This window comes from Gavia stellata, chromosome 3, assembly GCF_030936135.1.
Source record: "Gavia stellata isolate bGavSte3 chromosome 3, bGavSte3.hap2, whole genome shotgun sequence".
Lineage (NCBI taxonomy): Eukaryota > Metazoa > Chordata > Aves > Gaviiformes > Gaviidae > Gavia > Gavia stellata.
Genome location: NC_082596.1, coordinates 22,254,097 through 22,272,426, shown reverse-complemented (window position 1 = coordinate 22,272,426; position 18,330 = coordinate 22,254,097). Strand labels below are relative to the sequence as shown.

Genomic DNA, 18,330 nt, shown 5'->3' with positions numbered 1-18,330 from the left:
CTATGAAGCAGTTTAGTCTTCAGAAACCAAGGACCAAAAATAACACTTTTACTTTGCATATGTCAAAGGTGTCCCACAAATGGAGGACTGTCCCACTTTGCCGAGAGCAAAGGGCTTGGTTTCATCCTCACATAGAGCAATTTTAGACTGTGTCAGCTCCATATACCCTGTGAAATTACTACAGATCTGCACAACCATCAGTCAGTGTTAAGGCATACCTTCACAGACTCCACGGTCAAGTTCAATGCTTTTGCGGAGTTAAGTTTTATTGGTAACGAAATACCAGTGAACTACATATTTTGTTAACTGCAAGTATCTGAAGGATACTTCTGTTCCTACTTTCTTCTGAAGATGTTATAAAGTGGAGAACTTATATCTACCTTCAGAATCCAGCAGGCTTAGTTTTTATGCAGCATCCAAATTTCAAGTGAAAAAGGCAGCTGGCAACAAAACCCAGAACTCTTAGCTGTGACCCCACTTTTTACACGTTTCCAACCAACTTACAGCCTTACTGTCCCCCTGGTCATGTTTCAATTTTTGCTGCAGTATTAGCAAGGCAAGGCTTATTGATTAAAATCAGAGGGGGACAGAAGGCCACAAGAGTTCATAGAAACAAAATCTGAACACTTTCTAATTTCTGTAACAAAGAATGTTTTTCATCTATGGTTTCACCTTCCATTTATCCTTCCTGATAATGTAACATTCTGCACTTAGAAAATCTCCAGAGTATCAACCTGTTATTATGTACTCCAGACAGAATTTGCTGTGTATTTGGGCATCAGCTGTCACTGTTTGTTCATCTGCTTACTTGGCCAGTAAGTTCATGAGGAAACCAGGAGTAGATGGATCTGGTCTCAGTGGAGGTCCCATGACATATGCTGCAGCATGAGCCCAGTCTTTATGCCAATAGTTGGTGCCATCAGTGCCAAGACTAGCAGCAATAGGCTCTCCATAAACCACCTTTCCTGAAAAATGTAAAGCAATAGTATCACCATCAAACAACATAAAAATGCATATCATGTATTTCCTCTGTTCCGGATCTTTTTGGTGGCAATGGATTTAAATTTGAATGAGTGTTTCAAATTAAACACCAACGTATGGAAGGACGTAATAAACTAAGCTATAACACAGCATCTCTGTTCTGAATATTCTGTTGGTGATCTCCCAATATATCTCCTAAGAACATTGCTTGGGCAAGTTTTTCAATTAAATTGCTGACAGATATATTATAATGGGTTTTATATATTGTTTACCAGGCATGTGATTGAGATTTCAAAAGCAACACAGCCCTCAGTTGCATTAATTATGTTCAAGATCCATATATTACTTGGTAGCACCTGTTTGGTGCTCTGAAATTATTGACTGTGTATAAATGTAAGTTAACATATAGAACATACAGACTTTGCAAGGTGGTATTTTTAATTGTCAGAATATAATTGTTTCAGGAAGAACAATATAGCACCAGACATAAATTTAGAGTGTAAAAAAATTTCCTAAATAAAAAACTATAAGTAATTTAATTTTAAAAGTTATTTCCAAAATTTTAATCTTCAATTCTTTGCTGCACAGTATTCCAGATTCCTCAGAAGAGGATGCCAACCCAGACTGGCTGTTAGCCTTTTGATAGAGCTAACATATTTTAACCATTTTTCCTCCTAGGAAACACAGGTTTGAAACTCATCAGAACAAAATGGGAGATAAAACAAGATGTTTCACTCCCTGAGGAGGTGGTCCAGCCACTTTGCAGTTCTGTAGGTAACAGGTGGTAAAGCCCCTGACTGTGATGGTCACCAAAGAACCAGAGCGAGCTGGGACCTTGCACACCCACTCATAGGCTGCTTGATGCTGGTTAAAGGCAGCTTCTGCTGGATCCCAGCAAGAACTTTCTCCCTCCCCTGCTCCCTACAGACAGTGGGTATCTTGCTAGGGATTCCAGATGTCACTCCAGGCATAATTTTTACCAAAACTATCACTATGTTACCCCAGCAAGGGCTCAGCTGGTAATTGCTTGGTGATACAAGACAGTGACCTTTCTCTGGCTTTCTGCAAGTCAGGTATTCACTGTACTGTTGGAAAACAGCAAAGCAAACCTGTGCAGATTTCTCTCTGTACATTAGATTCTGGTACTTCTGTGAGCTACTGGATTGTAACTGTTACACTAGCTAGTGAGGAGCTCAGTTCTTTTCAAAATATGTTTCCCACTGCAGTAGTGCCATTCCTCTTATTTTCTGTGCCAGACTTGCAAAAAGGCCTCATACCATTTAAAACCCATAGTTCTACAGGTATTTCTACAAGGTTTTAAGGCCTGCTCTGACATTACTATACTGTACATTTACTCCAAATACTACATAGTATAACTTCTGCCACAACCTAAAGACTCCCTATTAGCATTATTAATTTGCTATCACCATCTCAAGATGCTCTGACATGCTGTACATGCGTGTCTCGTACTGACACTTTGGCTTGGAGGATTCTAAGCTACCAGTCCCACTTATCTACATATGGTTTACACTTGGGGTCAGAGGAAGACTACTACCATTTTTCAGACTGGAAATCATGACTTACACAGTTATTTGCTGTTTTTTGCATCTTATTTTCAAAACCTAAAGCACTGGATATAAGGCCACCCATGTATGTGATACGTCCACTCAGTGAATGAGGAGGTTTGAGTCAGATTAGTGTTTTCCTAATTCAGAGCTGCTGCAGGAGTTCAGTGGATCTTGGCCTTCCTTGGGCAACTCCAAACACAGTATTTGAGGGCAGGTTGCCCCAAACCTAGATATATACAGAAAAAGTCCTGCATATATAAACAATATCTCCTATATTTACCTATTAGGCTTTTGACAGGTTTTTCAGGAGCAAAGTCAGTGGAAACTGGGGGAGGAGGAAGTGTAGTGTGGTCTGTGTCTTTGCTACTGCATCTAAACATGCTAAAGAAACTTCCATCCAAACCTAAACTATGAATCATTAGGATATAGCTATAAATTATAAAAGTTAAACTGTTAGGAAAGGAGTAAATGTTTAGCTTCTGTAAATAATTCTCTTATCTCAGTTCCACAATGAAAAGAAGTCTCCAAGCTCACAGCTGTATATGCCGAGTTGATTCTAACAACTCATGTATAACAGCTGATGACAGTATCTCTGCAGTCAGAATTTGACCTGAGCCGCTCCCCTTGTTCCCATGAGTGGGAAGGAGTACAAGCCATTTCCTCAAGTGGTTTTGTGACTGAACACTACAGCTTCAATGGACTACATCTGGACACTTTTGCTGACTGTGCAACTTCTTGCATTTCATTTGGACTATGACTTGCCAGACTGAAGGGTGCAATAATATCAAGATTCTGCTTTAATCCAAATAACAAGGACATTCTACATTAAGGCTCTTTTAGCTCGATTGGCAACAAGGAAATTCTGCATTAAGGTTCTTTTTGCCCCTGTACTCGCCTGTGAGTCTGCACCTCGAATACTGTGTTCAGTGTTGGGCCCCTCACTACAAGAAGGACATTGAGGTGCTGGAGTGTGTCCAGAGAAGGGCGACGAAGCTGGTGAGGGGTCTGGAGCACAAGTCTTATGAGGAGCGGCTGAGGGAACTGGGGTTGTTCAGTCTGGAGAAGAGGAGGCTGAGGGGAGACCTTATCGCTCTCTACAACTACCTGAAAAGAGGTTGCAGAGAGGTGGGTGCCGGTCTCTTCTCCCAAGTGATGAGTGACAGTACTAGAGGAAATGGCTTCAAGTTGCGCCAGGGGAGATACAGACTGGATATTAGGAAAAATGTCTTTACTGAGAGAGTGGTGAGACACTGGAATAAGCTACCCAGGGAAGTGGTGGAGTCACCATCCCTGGAGGTGTTCAAGGAACGTGTGGACAAGGCATTGTGGGACATGGTTTAATGGGCATGGTGGTGTTAGTTGATCGTTGGACTTGATGATCTTACAGGTCTTTTCCAACCTTAGTGATTCTGTGATTTAGCTCGTCTGGCTTCTGCCTATAGGCATAAAACTGGAGTAATGCAGTAATAAATCAGGTCTTTCCATTTGTTATGTCTTCCTGCATTCAATAAAAATAGTAAGCAGAAAGTGTTCTGCTGTTTGGTCTTTCTCACATCTCTGAGCTGCTGGAAAATAGCTGTGGATTTTGTGACTTCTTCATCAGATGCCCAAACTGGCTGGCGAGAGCTATTTTCACATTAATTACTTTATAACAAAGAAGAAGAACACGCAACTGCAATTTATTTTACCATCTATAAGAACTCAAAAACTTGAGAAACACCAACTAACATTTACAAGTTGAAAAATTGGTCCCTGTGTGCTTATTCCTGTAAAAGTTTCAGAAGTACTTAAGGTCATATGGGGCAAAGATACTCACTGACTAGCTATGATCTGAAAGAAGCAGAACTGCAAGGCAGGGTTTATTGAATCAGGCATAGCATTGCATTAATTAGGCTATCTACAGTCTGGACCTGAGCTGTCCAGCATGAGCCAGCTAAAAAGTTGGCATTTTCAGTTGCACTCCTGTGCTCAGAATCAGCTTGAGAGTCTGTATACCCACAGCTATGGAGATGCCCTTCCTCTCACTAAGAGCAGACCTAACCCGTGACTGATGGTAGGAGGTGCTGACTTCGTAAGTCTAAGCAAGCTTCTTGTAATCTGACCAAGTACATCTTTTTTGTATGCATGTTTTTAAAAGGGAGAAACCTTGTAAAACCTGACTTTTTAGTAAGATGCTGCTCTCCAGTTCTAATCTGCACTAGAAAGTCTTATTTCCTTAGCTGTAACAGCGCAGTTAAATGGGAAAAGGACATGATCTCTGGTCTCTTATACACTTAGAAAGAAAGCATTTTTAAGTGGGAGGCAGTATAAGTCATATATCCCTACACCACATTTTTTTCGCCTTGCTTCCCTGTAGGTATTACTGGCCGAAGGAATGGGTGACAGGGCCACATTAGTTTTCCCCAGTAAGTTCACATCAGGTAGTCCTAACAAGGAGAGGGAGCTGCACTGCTTGACACCAGCATTCTACAGCCTTGCCTTCTCACTGTAGGGAAGATGCATAATAGCAGAAAGAGGATTCTCTTTGACTTCCCACTCAAGGGAGTAAGACTGAGCACACAAAGATATCAAACTGCCCTTCTGTGGAAGCAGACAATTCCTCTACCTATTCTAGCAAGACTTAAGATCATGTTCTGCCGAGAGATGAAGAAACAGCCACTGACACGAGCAAGAACTGTTCTCACAGAGAGGCGCTGGTTTTGACCCTCTCAAATGGAGAAATGGTGAACCACTGCTTTTGGCAAACAGGCTGGTAAGGCCCAAAAAGAACAGAATTGGGGCATAAGTTAACCTCTCCCTCTTTAACACAGTCACAATGCGGAAATCTTGGATTTCCTGTTGAGTATTCAGCAGCATTGGAGCTGTTGCTGATGTACATGAAAAACATGCTGCTACAATCTGAAGATTTCCTTCGGTGACCAGTGTTGCTGGAGATCAGAGCAGACATAGCTGGTGGACTTTGGCATGGAGAGGAGAAGGAAAGATGGTCACTCCTTTGATTCCCCTAAAGTTTGCTTATTCTCATATAAAAACTAGTATCCCTTTACAGTCTGTATGATTGATTTTAGCCTTTAAGGTCTGAGTCATAGCTCACTGAAGACAACAGAATTATGCCTACTGTCTTCAGCAAACTGGATCAGGCCTTTGGTCGCTAGCTCTAATATTATTGTTCACCTTGTATAGCTAAATGAGGGACAAAGAAGAACTGGGCTCTGACTTACATTTTTGACTAGGAAAATCACCATCCCACAGAATTTGAAAAGCAATGCTTCACCTCTAGTATCACACTGTTACCCAGAAAACAGATTACACTCACTGAAGATCAGTTTCTCCCCTTTTGAGGTCAGTGATGGAATAGGAAGGGATATCAATCTTTCCCTGACATGAGCAGGGAGGAATATGCAGCCATATGCTGTACTTCATGCTAAGTGCTTGGAAAGGAACACAAAAAATTTCACAATTGTAAATAGCAGGAAGCTAGCATCAAAAGATGGAGAAATAATCTTGAAAAGATGAATAAACTGCATTAGAGTGAATATTTCAAATGCTTGAGAGCCTTCCTCTATTTTACACAGCTTTCACATCAGAGTGGTTTTAACCTGTCCAAGTTGAATATCTTTCAGCAAAATATCTGGGTTTTATTTATGTCATTCATACAATACTTTGAGAATTTATTTTTTTTTTCTGGAACTCCTTGTTTTGTATTAACATTTTTAATTGAAGAATGGAAAATAACTTTTATTGAAACTAACAACAATGAATTTCTAATTGCCAGGATTTATACAGATCAGTCTGATTAAAAACTATAATTGTACCTATCTTTGTGGTACAGTAGCTATCTTTTGAAATTTCTTAATCAATCCTATATTTCTGTTTCCTACACAGTATACTTCCATGCAAATAGAAATTAATTATGGAGAGATGTTATATGTTGCTACGCACAAAGGCAAGCATTGATGATTCTGACTGAATGAACCCAGGAAGCTATAAAATCCAATTTGCACCATAATAAGCATAAGTTGTACGAATTTCTTCTTTTTACACATCAAAGAAGCGTACTGTTATCAAGTCAGCTATCATACTGGCACTGCAGACTATTCTTACAACACATGCCTAACAATATTTTACAGTATTTACTATCAGCATAGAATTTTGCACTTGAATACTGTGTTATAAAACACCACCTCCTATTTTAGCTCTTTTATGTTCACAGCCAGTGTTTCATCTTTAATCTGGGTATTTTAACTGTTGTTACAGCTTCTTGTAGTTAATGTTGACACCACACCTGTGAATGTACACTGACGGATATAATCCACATTACCAGCAGCACTGTCACCTAGTGGAGGAATCTAATACAGCACAGTACCAAAAGATGTGCTAGTAAAAAATACTCTGGTAGATACTTTTATAAATTTGAATTGCTGATAAGACTTACTAGAAGTCATAATCAATACATATTCCATATAAACATATCCATCTGTACTAGCACAATGATATCATGCTGGTTTTGATTGCACTTTCTTCAAGCTCTCATACTCTGCATTTTGATATTGATAATCTACGCCCCCAGTGTAAGCATTATGTAAAGTCAAGAAACAAGGAAACTGAGGTCTGTATGCAATTCATGTTAGGTCAGATGAACACAAGCTGAGATGTAAAAAGATAACGAGGACAGATATTCCACAAACTTTTAGGACCTCCAAATCATGGGCATCTGCCTGCTCCTTCTAACCATATAATGTGTCCTCACAGCACTGTGGTTCCACAGGCTGCTCTGGATGAACTTACAGATGAGGAGGTTAAACATCCTGAATCCCTACAGCCTTCAGGCTGCTTCTAGCCTGCCCAACAGATGGTCAAGACAGTCAGGCTCCCTTGGCTGACCAGAACTATTTATGAACCCTGCAGTGCATGACCTGAGAAACCCTTCCCTGGAAGACATCAAGGCTTTCAGACACTATTATCATCACCATGATTTCTAACTGCCCAGTGAATAGGAGTCCTGGTCATGCCATGGCACTGTCTGTAAAAACATGGTATGGTGTCTGTTGTAGAATTCCTCATCTAAGTAGCTGGTAATAATAGCTTGCAGACTATAACTCAAGAGAGGACAATAGCAAAGCATATATTGTCTTGGACTGGTCACATCATTTTTAATGCAATAATGCTGTCCTGGCCATCACTTTGACCTTGGAGTATAGAACAGAGGAGAAAAAGTTTGCCTGGGGAGAAGGGAAAGTCTTAATCCCAGTTGCTGTTCTTCCACGCTGCTCAGCTGCCCTTGGGCCCCACAACACTCACACACAGTTTAGACACCCCACTCCAAGAAAATCACCCATGTTCTGAGGGTTATGGTACCCAAGACAAGTAGGACACTGATGCTACGTTTGGTTTTCCATGACCCTTCCTACAATGCCACTGCCCAAGCATAAAAGAACTAGGACTTTTACCTTCTCTTCGTGCATTACTTATCACGCTTGCTGCAGATTTACTCATTACATGGACTACAAAAAGGGGGCAGTTTACAGCATTTGCTATGGTAATTGCTCTCTGCGTAGCTTCAGCTTCCACTTCTTCAGGACGACACAGCTCATGCCCCTCAGGGCCAGTTATTCCCATTGCCAGCATCTTCTTTGCACCCTGAACACCACACAAAAACATGTAAGAGTCAGTTAAAGTGCAACCATGGTGTCATGAGCATGCTGTCAGTCAAATGGATCCTAAACCAGCCACTGCAGCTAGTTTGCAAAAAAAAAAAAGGCAGTTATGATTTTTTTTCAAGAGAAGTTATTGTTGTATTATCTGAAATCCAATATATCTCTCAATAAACACAGGTCTCAGAACACCTAAGTGACTTCAGAGAACATGCTCCACTGCTTTGCAGCGATAAATCACCACTTTTGAAAATCCTACCTCTCTCTCAATATGTACTCTTAAATGATCACAGCCAGTAACTGAGATGACAGTACTATCCCTTCAATGGAAAAAAAAAATTGAAAGATCCATACTAAGCACAAAGATACACATCCAGAGCCTCTGAATGAAGCTTCAAGGTTTTAAGAGGCATAAGATTTTGTCCCCACTGTATTCCAGGAACTTATGCTTTGCTGATTTGAAATTACTTAGCAATAAATTCATTTCCATTATGTGACCTGGTGCAGAGTCAAAGCACTATTGACTAGAATAGTTGAAGAAACTCAAGGACATCAGTGTAGTTATGCTCCCAGTGCCTCCACACAGCACTAAGATGGCAGTACCAAGCGTTAGGTGAGGCCAGCTATGTGTAGAGGGACGTTTAGACTTTTGTGCCCAGTCAGTGAAGCTTTCTCTGTACTTCTGGATTTGTTCCTGTTAGATGAGCTGACTATGTTTGGAGAGACCTAGGGTTAGGCATCCCACACCTGACATCTAAACACTTGGCCAAGTGCTCCCCCTTTGACCTGGTCGATGGTCAGGCTCTGACTGATGCTTTCTTTGTCAGTCAAGTATACATATCATATTGCAAGTATATATAGTATACTGCAAGTTTAACTCTCATTATAACAGGATCATTTCCCTCCTGTCTACTACTGTCCCTACCCTGAACGCAGGACTCCAGGTTACAATTTCTTAGCCCACCACAAGCATCCTTTAGGATCTTGGACAAGAAGTTTGTCTTCAGTTCCATGGAAGTAAAACAGGGTAGAAAAGCCTTTCCCTATGATACAATGATGGTACTAATACATCTATTGAAGTGCTTAGATAACAGGACCATTTATATTCCTGACTTTGATGGACAAAATGTCAAATGCCTACCTGTGCAATTAGCTCCCCATTCTCCGCATGGACTTGAGCAACTGCTCCAAGTTCCTTACAGCAGGAAAAGGCTGCATATAACTCCTCATCATTGACCATGTATAGATCTTTATAGGCCATAAACATCTTGAAGGAGTTGACGCCTTTGTTTTGAACAAGACTTTTCATTTCTTCCTTCACCTGAAAGACAGTCAGCAATTTTCAAAAAACAGCAATATTATATTCTACCTGTTAATAATTTTGTATAAAGAAATTGGAAGGACGAAGGGTGAGCCATTACTCACCCATCAAACATATGTTCAGTCCAAACAGCCTAAGTCACATATTTCAAGACTGACTTATACTGTTCTTCATGTATCAAATTGATTCTCAATGTGTATAAACCAGTACCAGTGCAGTGCAGATATTGGGGGCACAAGCTAACTGCAGGAAGGGAATGCTTTTTACAAAAGATAGTGAAGCAGAATTTTATTCCAAATAAACCTCCTGATGATGAAAACACCCAGTCCGATGTTACAGTGAATGTATCCAACTTATAGAGTATGGAGATTTGTGCAAAATTTATTTTCAAAATTGGATCGTAATAGGCTTCAGCTTCTGGCAAATAACAAAGCAACAGAAAAGATCTTATCTCCTAGAGCTTTGTCCTGACTCTAAACAACACATAGCCTTTTGAAATATTTTGTCATCAAACAAAATGGCTCTAAAACTCTAGATGCAAACCTGCTTTTTTTTCTTATATGCACTCCTTGATTGGATTCCCTGCTTCTGCTAGAATCTGCAAAGCCCAGCAAAATATTTATGTCCCAAAGAAAGAAAGAAAGATGCAGCTTTTAGCCCAAAGGTTTCTTGTGCAGCTGGTTAGCTAGAACTATCCATTACCTAACTTTGGCTTTCCCTTCCCCGTAGAATTATGGTGACAGTAATTGACAAGTATCTGCCATGCTATTACAACTTCCATGTGATGAATTCCTTTCAAAAAATAAAACAATATTTTTCATCTTCTCTCTAATAATCTGGTTGCATCTGCCCAAGAATGGTGAGAGATTGATACAAAACTCAAGGAAATTTTCTGGACTTATCCAGAGGAGGGATGGGAACATATCTTGAGTGGGAATTATCAAACAAATAAATACCTGACATAAGGCCCTGCTCTGGCACAAATATAGAGGCACACCATTTATTTTCTTCTTCATGAATTACTATGACTAAGGGAAGGCATTGTAAATAATGTATGTTTTTAATCAATACTTTAAATCCTGAGGAGATGATGGTAGCTAATTAGAAGGGCATGAAATATCAAAGTCTTCTTTACCCAGGTCTTTTACAGCTACAAAACATCAGACCTTTCTATTTCTTTCAATCCTGGCCTTTAAAAACAGTTAACTTCTTAACATAAACCAGAACATTTCATTGATTTACACCTCCCTACTTTTATTGGATTTTTCAGTACAATTCCACTGTTCTCTACTAAGGCTGTTTCAAATGCACATTCCTCAAACTTCACTGGAGATTTTATTTTATGTCTTTGCTTTGAGTCACAAGTTGGGGTCAGTCTATTTAGTACTCAGTGCACAGACTACCAAAGATGGGGTGTTTGCAGAATGAAGGCTTTGGTTTATACATTTTAAAAGTTAAAAATTAGAAGAAGTACTCCTATTTAAAAATTTAATTTACTTAATATATCTATATACTGATGCATGTTCTCTGAGGAGCCAAAGTGGTCTTTAAAAACCTGGGTCAGGTTCAGATAGATGTCAAGCACCTGAAGAGTTAATTTATTCAGTAAAGCTTTCAGGCTATCAGCAAACATTCACACAACAAGGATGATTCTCACACATATATAAATTCCAAAAAGGTTTTTTAGATAATCTCATATTATTGGCTCTAGTCCTGCTTTACTTTAAGGAGATATTACTGCAGTCACTCAGTAATAGAACTCTTCCTTTACAAATAAAGTCAAGTACCGTATTTTTCATGTATACTCTTATTAAAAAAAAAAAAAAAAAACAACAAAACACCAAGACCCAACAGGAGCATAGATTATCAAACATTCAAGTAAAAAAAGCCAAAATTTATGCAAACACCTCTTGCCTCCTCTGGCCTGCTTGGTCTTGGTCTTGCACAACTGCTTCCTTTTCCTTTAACTTTGTCTAGTATTATCCAAAGATGTAGGCTATCTATCTGCAGACTTTCTTTATATTTTCAAACACATGAACTTTTAGAAGGATGTGGACTATTTAAAATGTAGTTTTTACACACAAAAATACAATAACTATTACACTGCCAGCAAGCTATATTTAGCACATGAGGACTAATTCAAAGCAGGTGCGGTACCAATTCATGGAACTGAAAATCAGCTATTGTGTCTACCTTGTTGCTCCACCACGTAACTGCCACGTGCAGTGCATAATCACAGCAGACTTTAGGGTCTGCCCAGCTTTTCCACGTATCAAAGGCTTCAATAAGAGAACAGCCCTTCTGAGGGATGGCAAAATCGATGATCATAGTGGTTCCTCCTGCTATAGCAGCCTGAAAGCAAGAAAGTTATTATTTAGCAAACAGAGAGAATGCAAATTTCCTCCCACCCTCTCCGATTCCCTGTGCAACAATTAATCTTGATACACTGAAAAGCCAAAAGCCACTGAAGAGTTTCCCTGAGTAAAGTCTGAATTTGCAAAATGATTGTGGAGATTAATTTCACCTCCTTTGAGAAGGATGTTCTCAAACAGGTATTCACGAGAATTATGGGGAAATTCTCAGACTGAAAGAGAAGCTTTCGCACATGTACAAAATCTTATCAAAGATTTGGAGATGAGTCTGAAGCATTCATGCATCAGTGAGTTTCCTTAAGTGGGTAGGATCACTGAGAAAGAAGAGCACCAGAAGTCAACTTGAGAAATGCTTCCTCAGAGTCTACGTGGTTGAAAAAACAAGCCCGTGTGACAGGAAAGTATTAAGGGTCAGATACACAACGAAAGAAAACAGATTCAGTTTGAAAATCCAGTGTGAAAATCCCCAAACCCTTGTCTAACACCAGAAGGATTTTTGAAGTGGTTTAAAATTATTTTTGTTACTGACAGGGTATCATTTAGTAAAACTGCATAGCAGGTTTTGAAAGAGAATGAGGTATTTACATCCTCCATATAAATATTTACAAGTAAATAAATAAACAAAAAATTTACTTTATGGAGGATCAAAAATTGCTTTTTAACCAATAATTTTCACTCTCCTTTATGGACAATTGAATAATTACTTTTTTTTTTTCCTTTGAAGGATCTTTGTTAGTCACTCCCAAAAACCAAATCCTCTATTAACAGATATTGATCCAATATAGAAATTCCTTTGCTGTAATTGTTGCAATCTTTCAAATTACCCAGAGAAATCTTCTCTATTGCTCTGGACAACATCCCTTTGCACAACAGGTACAACCAATTCAGATCAAAATATACACAGTTCAAATTAATGCTAAATTACTCTTCCTATTTCTAGATCAACCAGTAGTCCCTTCCTTCTCTCCATTTAGCAATCAGAAGCAAACTTGTAAATATGTCAGTATATTTTGCAAAAAGAAGTTTGGAGAGTGACATAAACATTTGTGAATCAGTGATGAATTCAGCAGAACATTTTCTCCAAGAGCAGTTGTTCAAATTCTCAATTTTTTTTTTCAACAAGACAGATTGACTTCTTATTTGTTAAATAGGATTTAGAATTAAAGAATATTTATAAACTTCAAGAAAAAAAAGTCATTGGTTCCACAACTCCACTCAAAGTATCTTTTTTCCCCTAACATCTTTTTTCCCCTCTCTTTGTAAAAAGAGGTATGCTGTTCTTTTATTTATTTAACTGAATGGGTGAATCTTAGCTAATCATTGTAGCATATTTTGCAATAGCTGGAACACAACTTTGTCTCTCTGTTTCTCTTGCCAAAATATTTGTCAAATCATGACCCTAAGTAAATAGCTCTGAACACTTGCCACACTTTGACCTGGGTTAAGAAGGTCTACAATATAGAACTTTTTGACATCTGATCACTAGGCTGGATCTAGAGTCTTCTTTTAGGCACCAAAGTGACCATCTGGACATCCTGTTTTGTGTATGCAGTCCATGATTTACAGCTTCCCTGTCCAGTGCCTCAAAAATTTATTCAAAAAACCTATATGCTAACGGAAATTTCTTTTGCAAGTTAGCACATGATTTATCTCCTTTAATTTGGGATTTACAGTGTAGGCACCTACATCTGAGTTAGTCTGCATCTTCAGTTCCCTTTAAAGTCAATGGAGGCACTTGAAGAATGAGTTCACTTACACCTCAAGCAGACATCTTAAGAGAAAGCCACAGTCATTGCTATTTCTTTTACATGTTTTCTCCTGTCCACCAAAATCATCTTCTGGCTGCAAGTCACATTTGTTTGATTTCTCTTGCAATGTCAAATTTCTAAATACATTGTTGATAATTAGTTTACAAAAATGGTCTTCACAGAGAAAGAGATGGTTGTAGCAGAAAATGACAAAATATTAATATACATTTTTATGTACTGTAGATCATGTAAATCAAATTCTGCACTTCATTCAGCCAGGAAACATACTTTGTGATGTCTGTAGGCAAGGAGAACAGACATTGTGGACTTGATTTTTTTCTCTCCATTTATCACAAAAAGCAGTGTGAAGTCCAAAAACTGCTTGTGAAGCCATTTTGGCAACTACATTTTTTTTCAAAAAATATTTCTTGTCTATGGACATCTGAAAAAGACAGCATTGTGAGGCCCATATAATAATAGATTCCCTCATTTCTACCAGATAGCTATGGAAGAGACTTAGTTTGGGGAAAAAAATTCCCATGATCAAATTTATAATCCCTTTCCAGCTAGCAGTTCTGGAGGTAGAAATTCAATGCTGTAGCTTTCCTTCTATATCTTGTCTTACATCTGATTGGAGAGACATGTTATGTTTGACATAGCAACCATTTTGGTATGGCAGGAAAGATCTGCTGTGATGGACAAAATGATTTTTTGCCAGAGTTTTGCAGAATAATTACAGTCAGTTATAATGAGCCACTGTAACTTCTGTGCTCATTGAGAAGAACAGTTCTAGTGCTTAAAACTATCCAGCGTAAAGTATTTCCATTCCAAGTAACAGCAGCAATGCCAGCAAATCTATCTTGAGTTGGAATAAATATTGTTATTGAAAGAAATATGCCAGTAATTTGAGGATAGCATACAGGTCATTTGTACTCCTACCTTCAGTACTCTGGGCTCAACATTAAAACAAGCCAAATCCTTATTACAGTATGGAAATGTACAATTATGCCACTCAATCTAACTCGCACTCTCATGACAGGATGGGGCAAGCAAGAAATGAAATTTTCCGTTAAATAGTCAATCTAAGCAGGACTGCAAACTTCAAAGGTTCTTAATAGATACGTGGTTACTGCACCACATCATTTGTTAAAAAGAGTTGAATTTAGCTTATTTCAACTATTTCAAAGAGGCAAATTAGTATTTTGCACATCAGAAAAAATGCACATCAGTGAAACCCATTTCTTTAGAAGGGATGCACCATCGTTTTCTGCTTTTTAGCAAACCCCAGTTCTGCCATGAGAGGGACAAGATTTAACAGGCTCTCTGAAGATGCTGGCTGACAGACAAGCCATTTCACAGGGCAATGTGATCCCTTCTGTGTGCAAAGGATTTCACCCAGCACAGCAAAGCACTTAGAAAAGTACCTTACAAATTTTAGGGATCCCTGCATAAGTGTCTTTACTGTTTCAAGATGATGTTGAATACTGTTAATACTAGTAATTGATACAGTGCTAATGCAGGGAATGTAATGAGATCAGCTAAAAAGCTGAAAAAAAGAACTCCAAGTGTAAAACTGGGAGAAATTAGATACTTTTAGAAAGTGTGTTTGAACTGGACTTTCACTGAGGGACACCGTAAGGACAGAAGTGAATAACAAGAAAAACTTTCATTCCCTCATGCTAAAGGAGGAGAAAGATCAGATTACCACAGAAGTCCTCCAAATGCACTGGGGAGTTAAACTGTTGCTTTAGTTAACCTTTGCTCAGAAAAGTATAAAGCTTGTTGCATGTACCAAAGCATGGCGACAGCCAGGGTAAACGACTGTGCTTAACACTTGCCACCCACAGCCAGAGAAGTCTCTGAAGGAATCCAAGCAACATACTGGTTGAAGGTGGACCTCTGAGCACTCTAACCGCTTATTACAATGTCCCAGCCAAGGGACAGTAACAACTGCCTGTGCTCGACTCACACTCTATTCTCTCTTTTAGAAGTAATATTGAATAACCAGCAGACATCCCCTTCTGAGAAAGCCCAGATGCACACACAGACATGCATATGTGCACCCACCTTGGTTCCTGTATAGAAGTCATCTTTTGACCTGCTACCCATAAAAGGGAACTGCATGTGTGTATGAGTATCGATGCCCCCAGGGATCACCAGCTTGTTGGCTGCATCCAGCACGACGAGTCCAGTTTGTGGCTCAGGGTTTAGGTTCGGTCCCACTTGCTGCACCACTCCGTCTTCCACGTACACATCAGCCACCACAGAGTGGTCATCGTTCACGACTTTTCCCCCCTTGATCAAAAGTCTCTGCTGAGCCAGGTTTTGGCGTGGCATGGGAGCCTAGAAGGCGAGAGTTAGGCCTCAGCTCAGAAAGCTGCTCTTCCCTGAGAGTATTTCAAAGCCCGCCCTTCTATCAGAGCAGCAGTTATCTCCAAATGGCCCTAAACACACACCACACAGTGCTATTTGAACAGACACCAGAGGAATTGCCCCCTCTGCCCTTGGCAGCTCCACCTACCGCCTCCAGCGAAGCACCAGTGCCCGGTGAGTGCAGCGAGCGGGTGCACAGGCTGGTGGCAGAGCACTGGCTTGGGGCCCTTGCTGCTCCAGATGCTTTGCCTGGAGAAAGTGAGGCCAGGCTTTCCGGAGGGTCCAGCTGGGTTGTCACGGTGCTCACTCCAGCCTGCCCTGTACACCCCAAGGTTTGAAACGTGCAGGGCCGTTTTGAAAGTGTGGTCATTCATCAGTGTGTGATGCCCAAAGGAGACACAAGCTCTTTGCAACGGGGTTTCAGGAAACCCAGGGTGACCTGAGCTCTCTACAGAAGTGGCCAGGGAGCCCAAGGGTGACCTGAGCTCCCTGCTGCGGTGTCCGGGGAGCCTGTGAGTCCTGCCTGTGCAGAGGGGCTGGGAAAGCGCAGGGCTGCGGTGCTCCAAGCGTCGCACCCGCCTCAGCCGCGCCCCCGCAGGCCGCTATGGTGGCGTCCACTCTGCTGCCATGGGACTGAGCGACCGACGGAGCACACCAGGCATCACCACCTGCTCCCGAGCTGTGTCTCAGATGATTTGGGACACACAACCCTCAGGAGGCAAACACAGACACCCCCCACCCCTCAATGCCACTACTTGGACAGCACACGGGGCCGAAGTGGGAAGCCGCTCGGGGACTGCCGGAGGCTGCCGACGCCTCCCCTCACCCGCTCAGCAGCACGCTCACGCGCCATGGCCGAGTGGCCGCTGTCTCAGGACCACGTGAAAATCATCTTCCGGTAGCTGCTGCCGTGCGCCATCTGCACCACCGCCCCCGCGGCCGCCGCCCGCCGTGCTCGGGCCGGCCGCTGCCCGCTGCGCCCCCCCGCACTGTTGCCCGCAGAACGGCCGGCGGCCCCGCCCGGCCCCGGCTCCGGCCCGCGCAGGCAGCAACCGCCGTCCCCCGCCAGCCGCGCCGGGCTGTGCCCGACCCCTCGCGCCTCCCCCGCCGGAGGGGGGCCCCTTCCCCAGGGCCGGGGCGGCGGATGCCGCCGCTGGGCAGTGAGATCTTTCCAGGTTGGATTTGATGATCTTACAGGTCTTTTCCAACTGTAGTGATTCTGTGATTCTGTGATCTGCCGTGTGTTTCATGCAGGGCTGGCGTGACCCTGGCTGGGAGAGGCGGCTTGTGCCTTTCAAAATACAGAGCCGGAAAAAGAGGTGGGAAAGTAAAATTAAGGTGTCTAGAAAGGAGCAGAAGAGGAAAGACCTGCTCTACACCATCCCAGAGGTACTTGCTTCTATGGACTTTCCCTGCTTACCTCCTCCCGTATCCCGGGGTTTGCCTACTCAGCAGTGACGCTGCTCAGGCATGTCCCTGAATCTGCTGAGAACCGGCATCTTCATCCCCTCAACCTCTTCCAGTTCAGCAACAGTGGCTTCAGAAGACAGAGTGTTGTCTGTGGGGGCCATGGGAGGGTGTACACATAGGCTGCCAAAAAGACTCTCGGACAAATGACACTAGATTTGGAAAATGCTCCCTTTCCCATCAGTGTGTCACCTTTGTTCCTTTTCTACCAGTGGATAGGAGAGCAGTACCAGATGTTTGCCTGTGTATCTGCTCATCCAAAATTGCCTATTCTTACACCTCCCCTTTGTGCGGTGGGATAAAGGCCCGCTGGGATTCATCACACCACACAGCAACGGAAAAGGTCAAAACTCACTTGGAAAAGCGAAGCAGAGAATGAGAACAACAAAGTGAAATGCCCCAAGGCTTCCGGGGCAGCTGCGTGGTGCTGAACGGGCAGGAAAGGACAACCTGCACCTACCACGTCTGCTGCATTTAAAGCTGGTAAAAAGAAAAGGATCAAGGTACTGTGGTGGGAATTCAGGCAGGAACTCTAGCTCACTAATTACAATGGTATTGATGAGCCAGGAACAGGTGATTTTCAGCAGTATGATTATTCAGATGAAGAGTTGGGGAATAAAGACGCAGGGGGGAAGTCAAACTGTGGCGCTTTAAGACAGGAATTGTGAACATTTGAGAGTGAGGATGGAAGAGGCCCAGGTGGGCACCGAAAAGGGGATAACAGGGGTATACTTTGAAACTCTGCTGCTGCTGAGGCAATGAACCCATTTCTCCCACCATGCAGATGGGCACCTGAATAGCCAGACTGCTGGGGATCTGAGATGAGGGTGCAGAAGTTTAATGAAG

The 18,330-nt window shown here is 41.6% G+C and overlaps 1 protein-coding gene across 1 annotated transcript in view; it reads right to left on the bottom strand.

The window, feature by feature from the left end:
- The window catches only part of DPYS (dihydropyrimidinase), a 30,707-nt gene extending 14,726 nt beyond the window's left edge, over nt 1-15,981 (bottom strand). Inside the window, exons 1-5 of the mRNA XM_009810293.2 lie at nt 15,712-15,981; nt 11,718-11,876; nt 9,345-9,524; nt 8,000-8,189; nt 809-965 (exon numbers count right to left, since the gene is read on the bottom strand). Of these exons, the coding sequence (XP_009808595.2) occupies nt 809-965; nt 8,000-8,189; nt 9,345-9,524; nt 11,718-11,876; nt 15,712-15,981 (956 nt within the window). The remainder of the gene's footprint in view (nt 1-808; nt 966-7,999; nt 8,190-9,344; nt 9,525-11,717; nt 11,877-15,711) is intronic.
- Between the last annotated feature and the right edge of the window lie 2,349 nt (nt 15,982-18,330).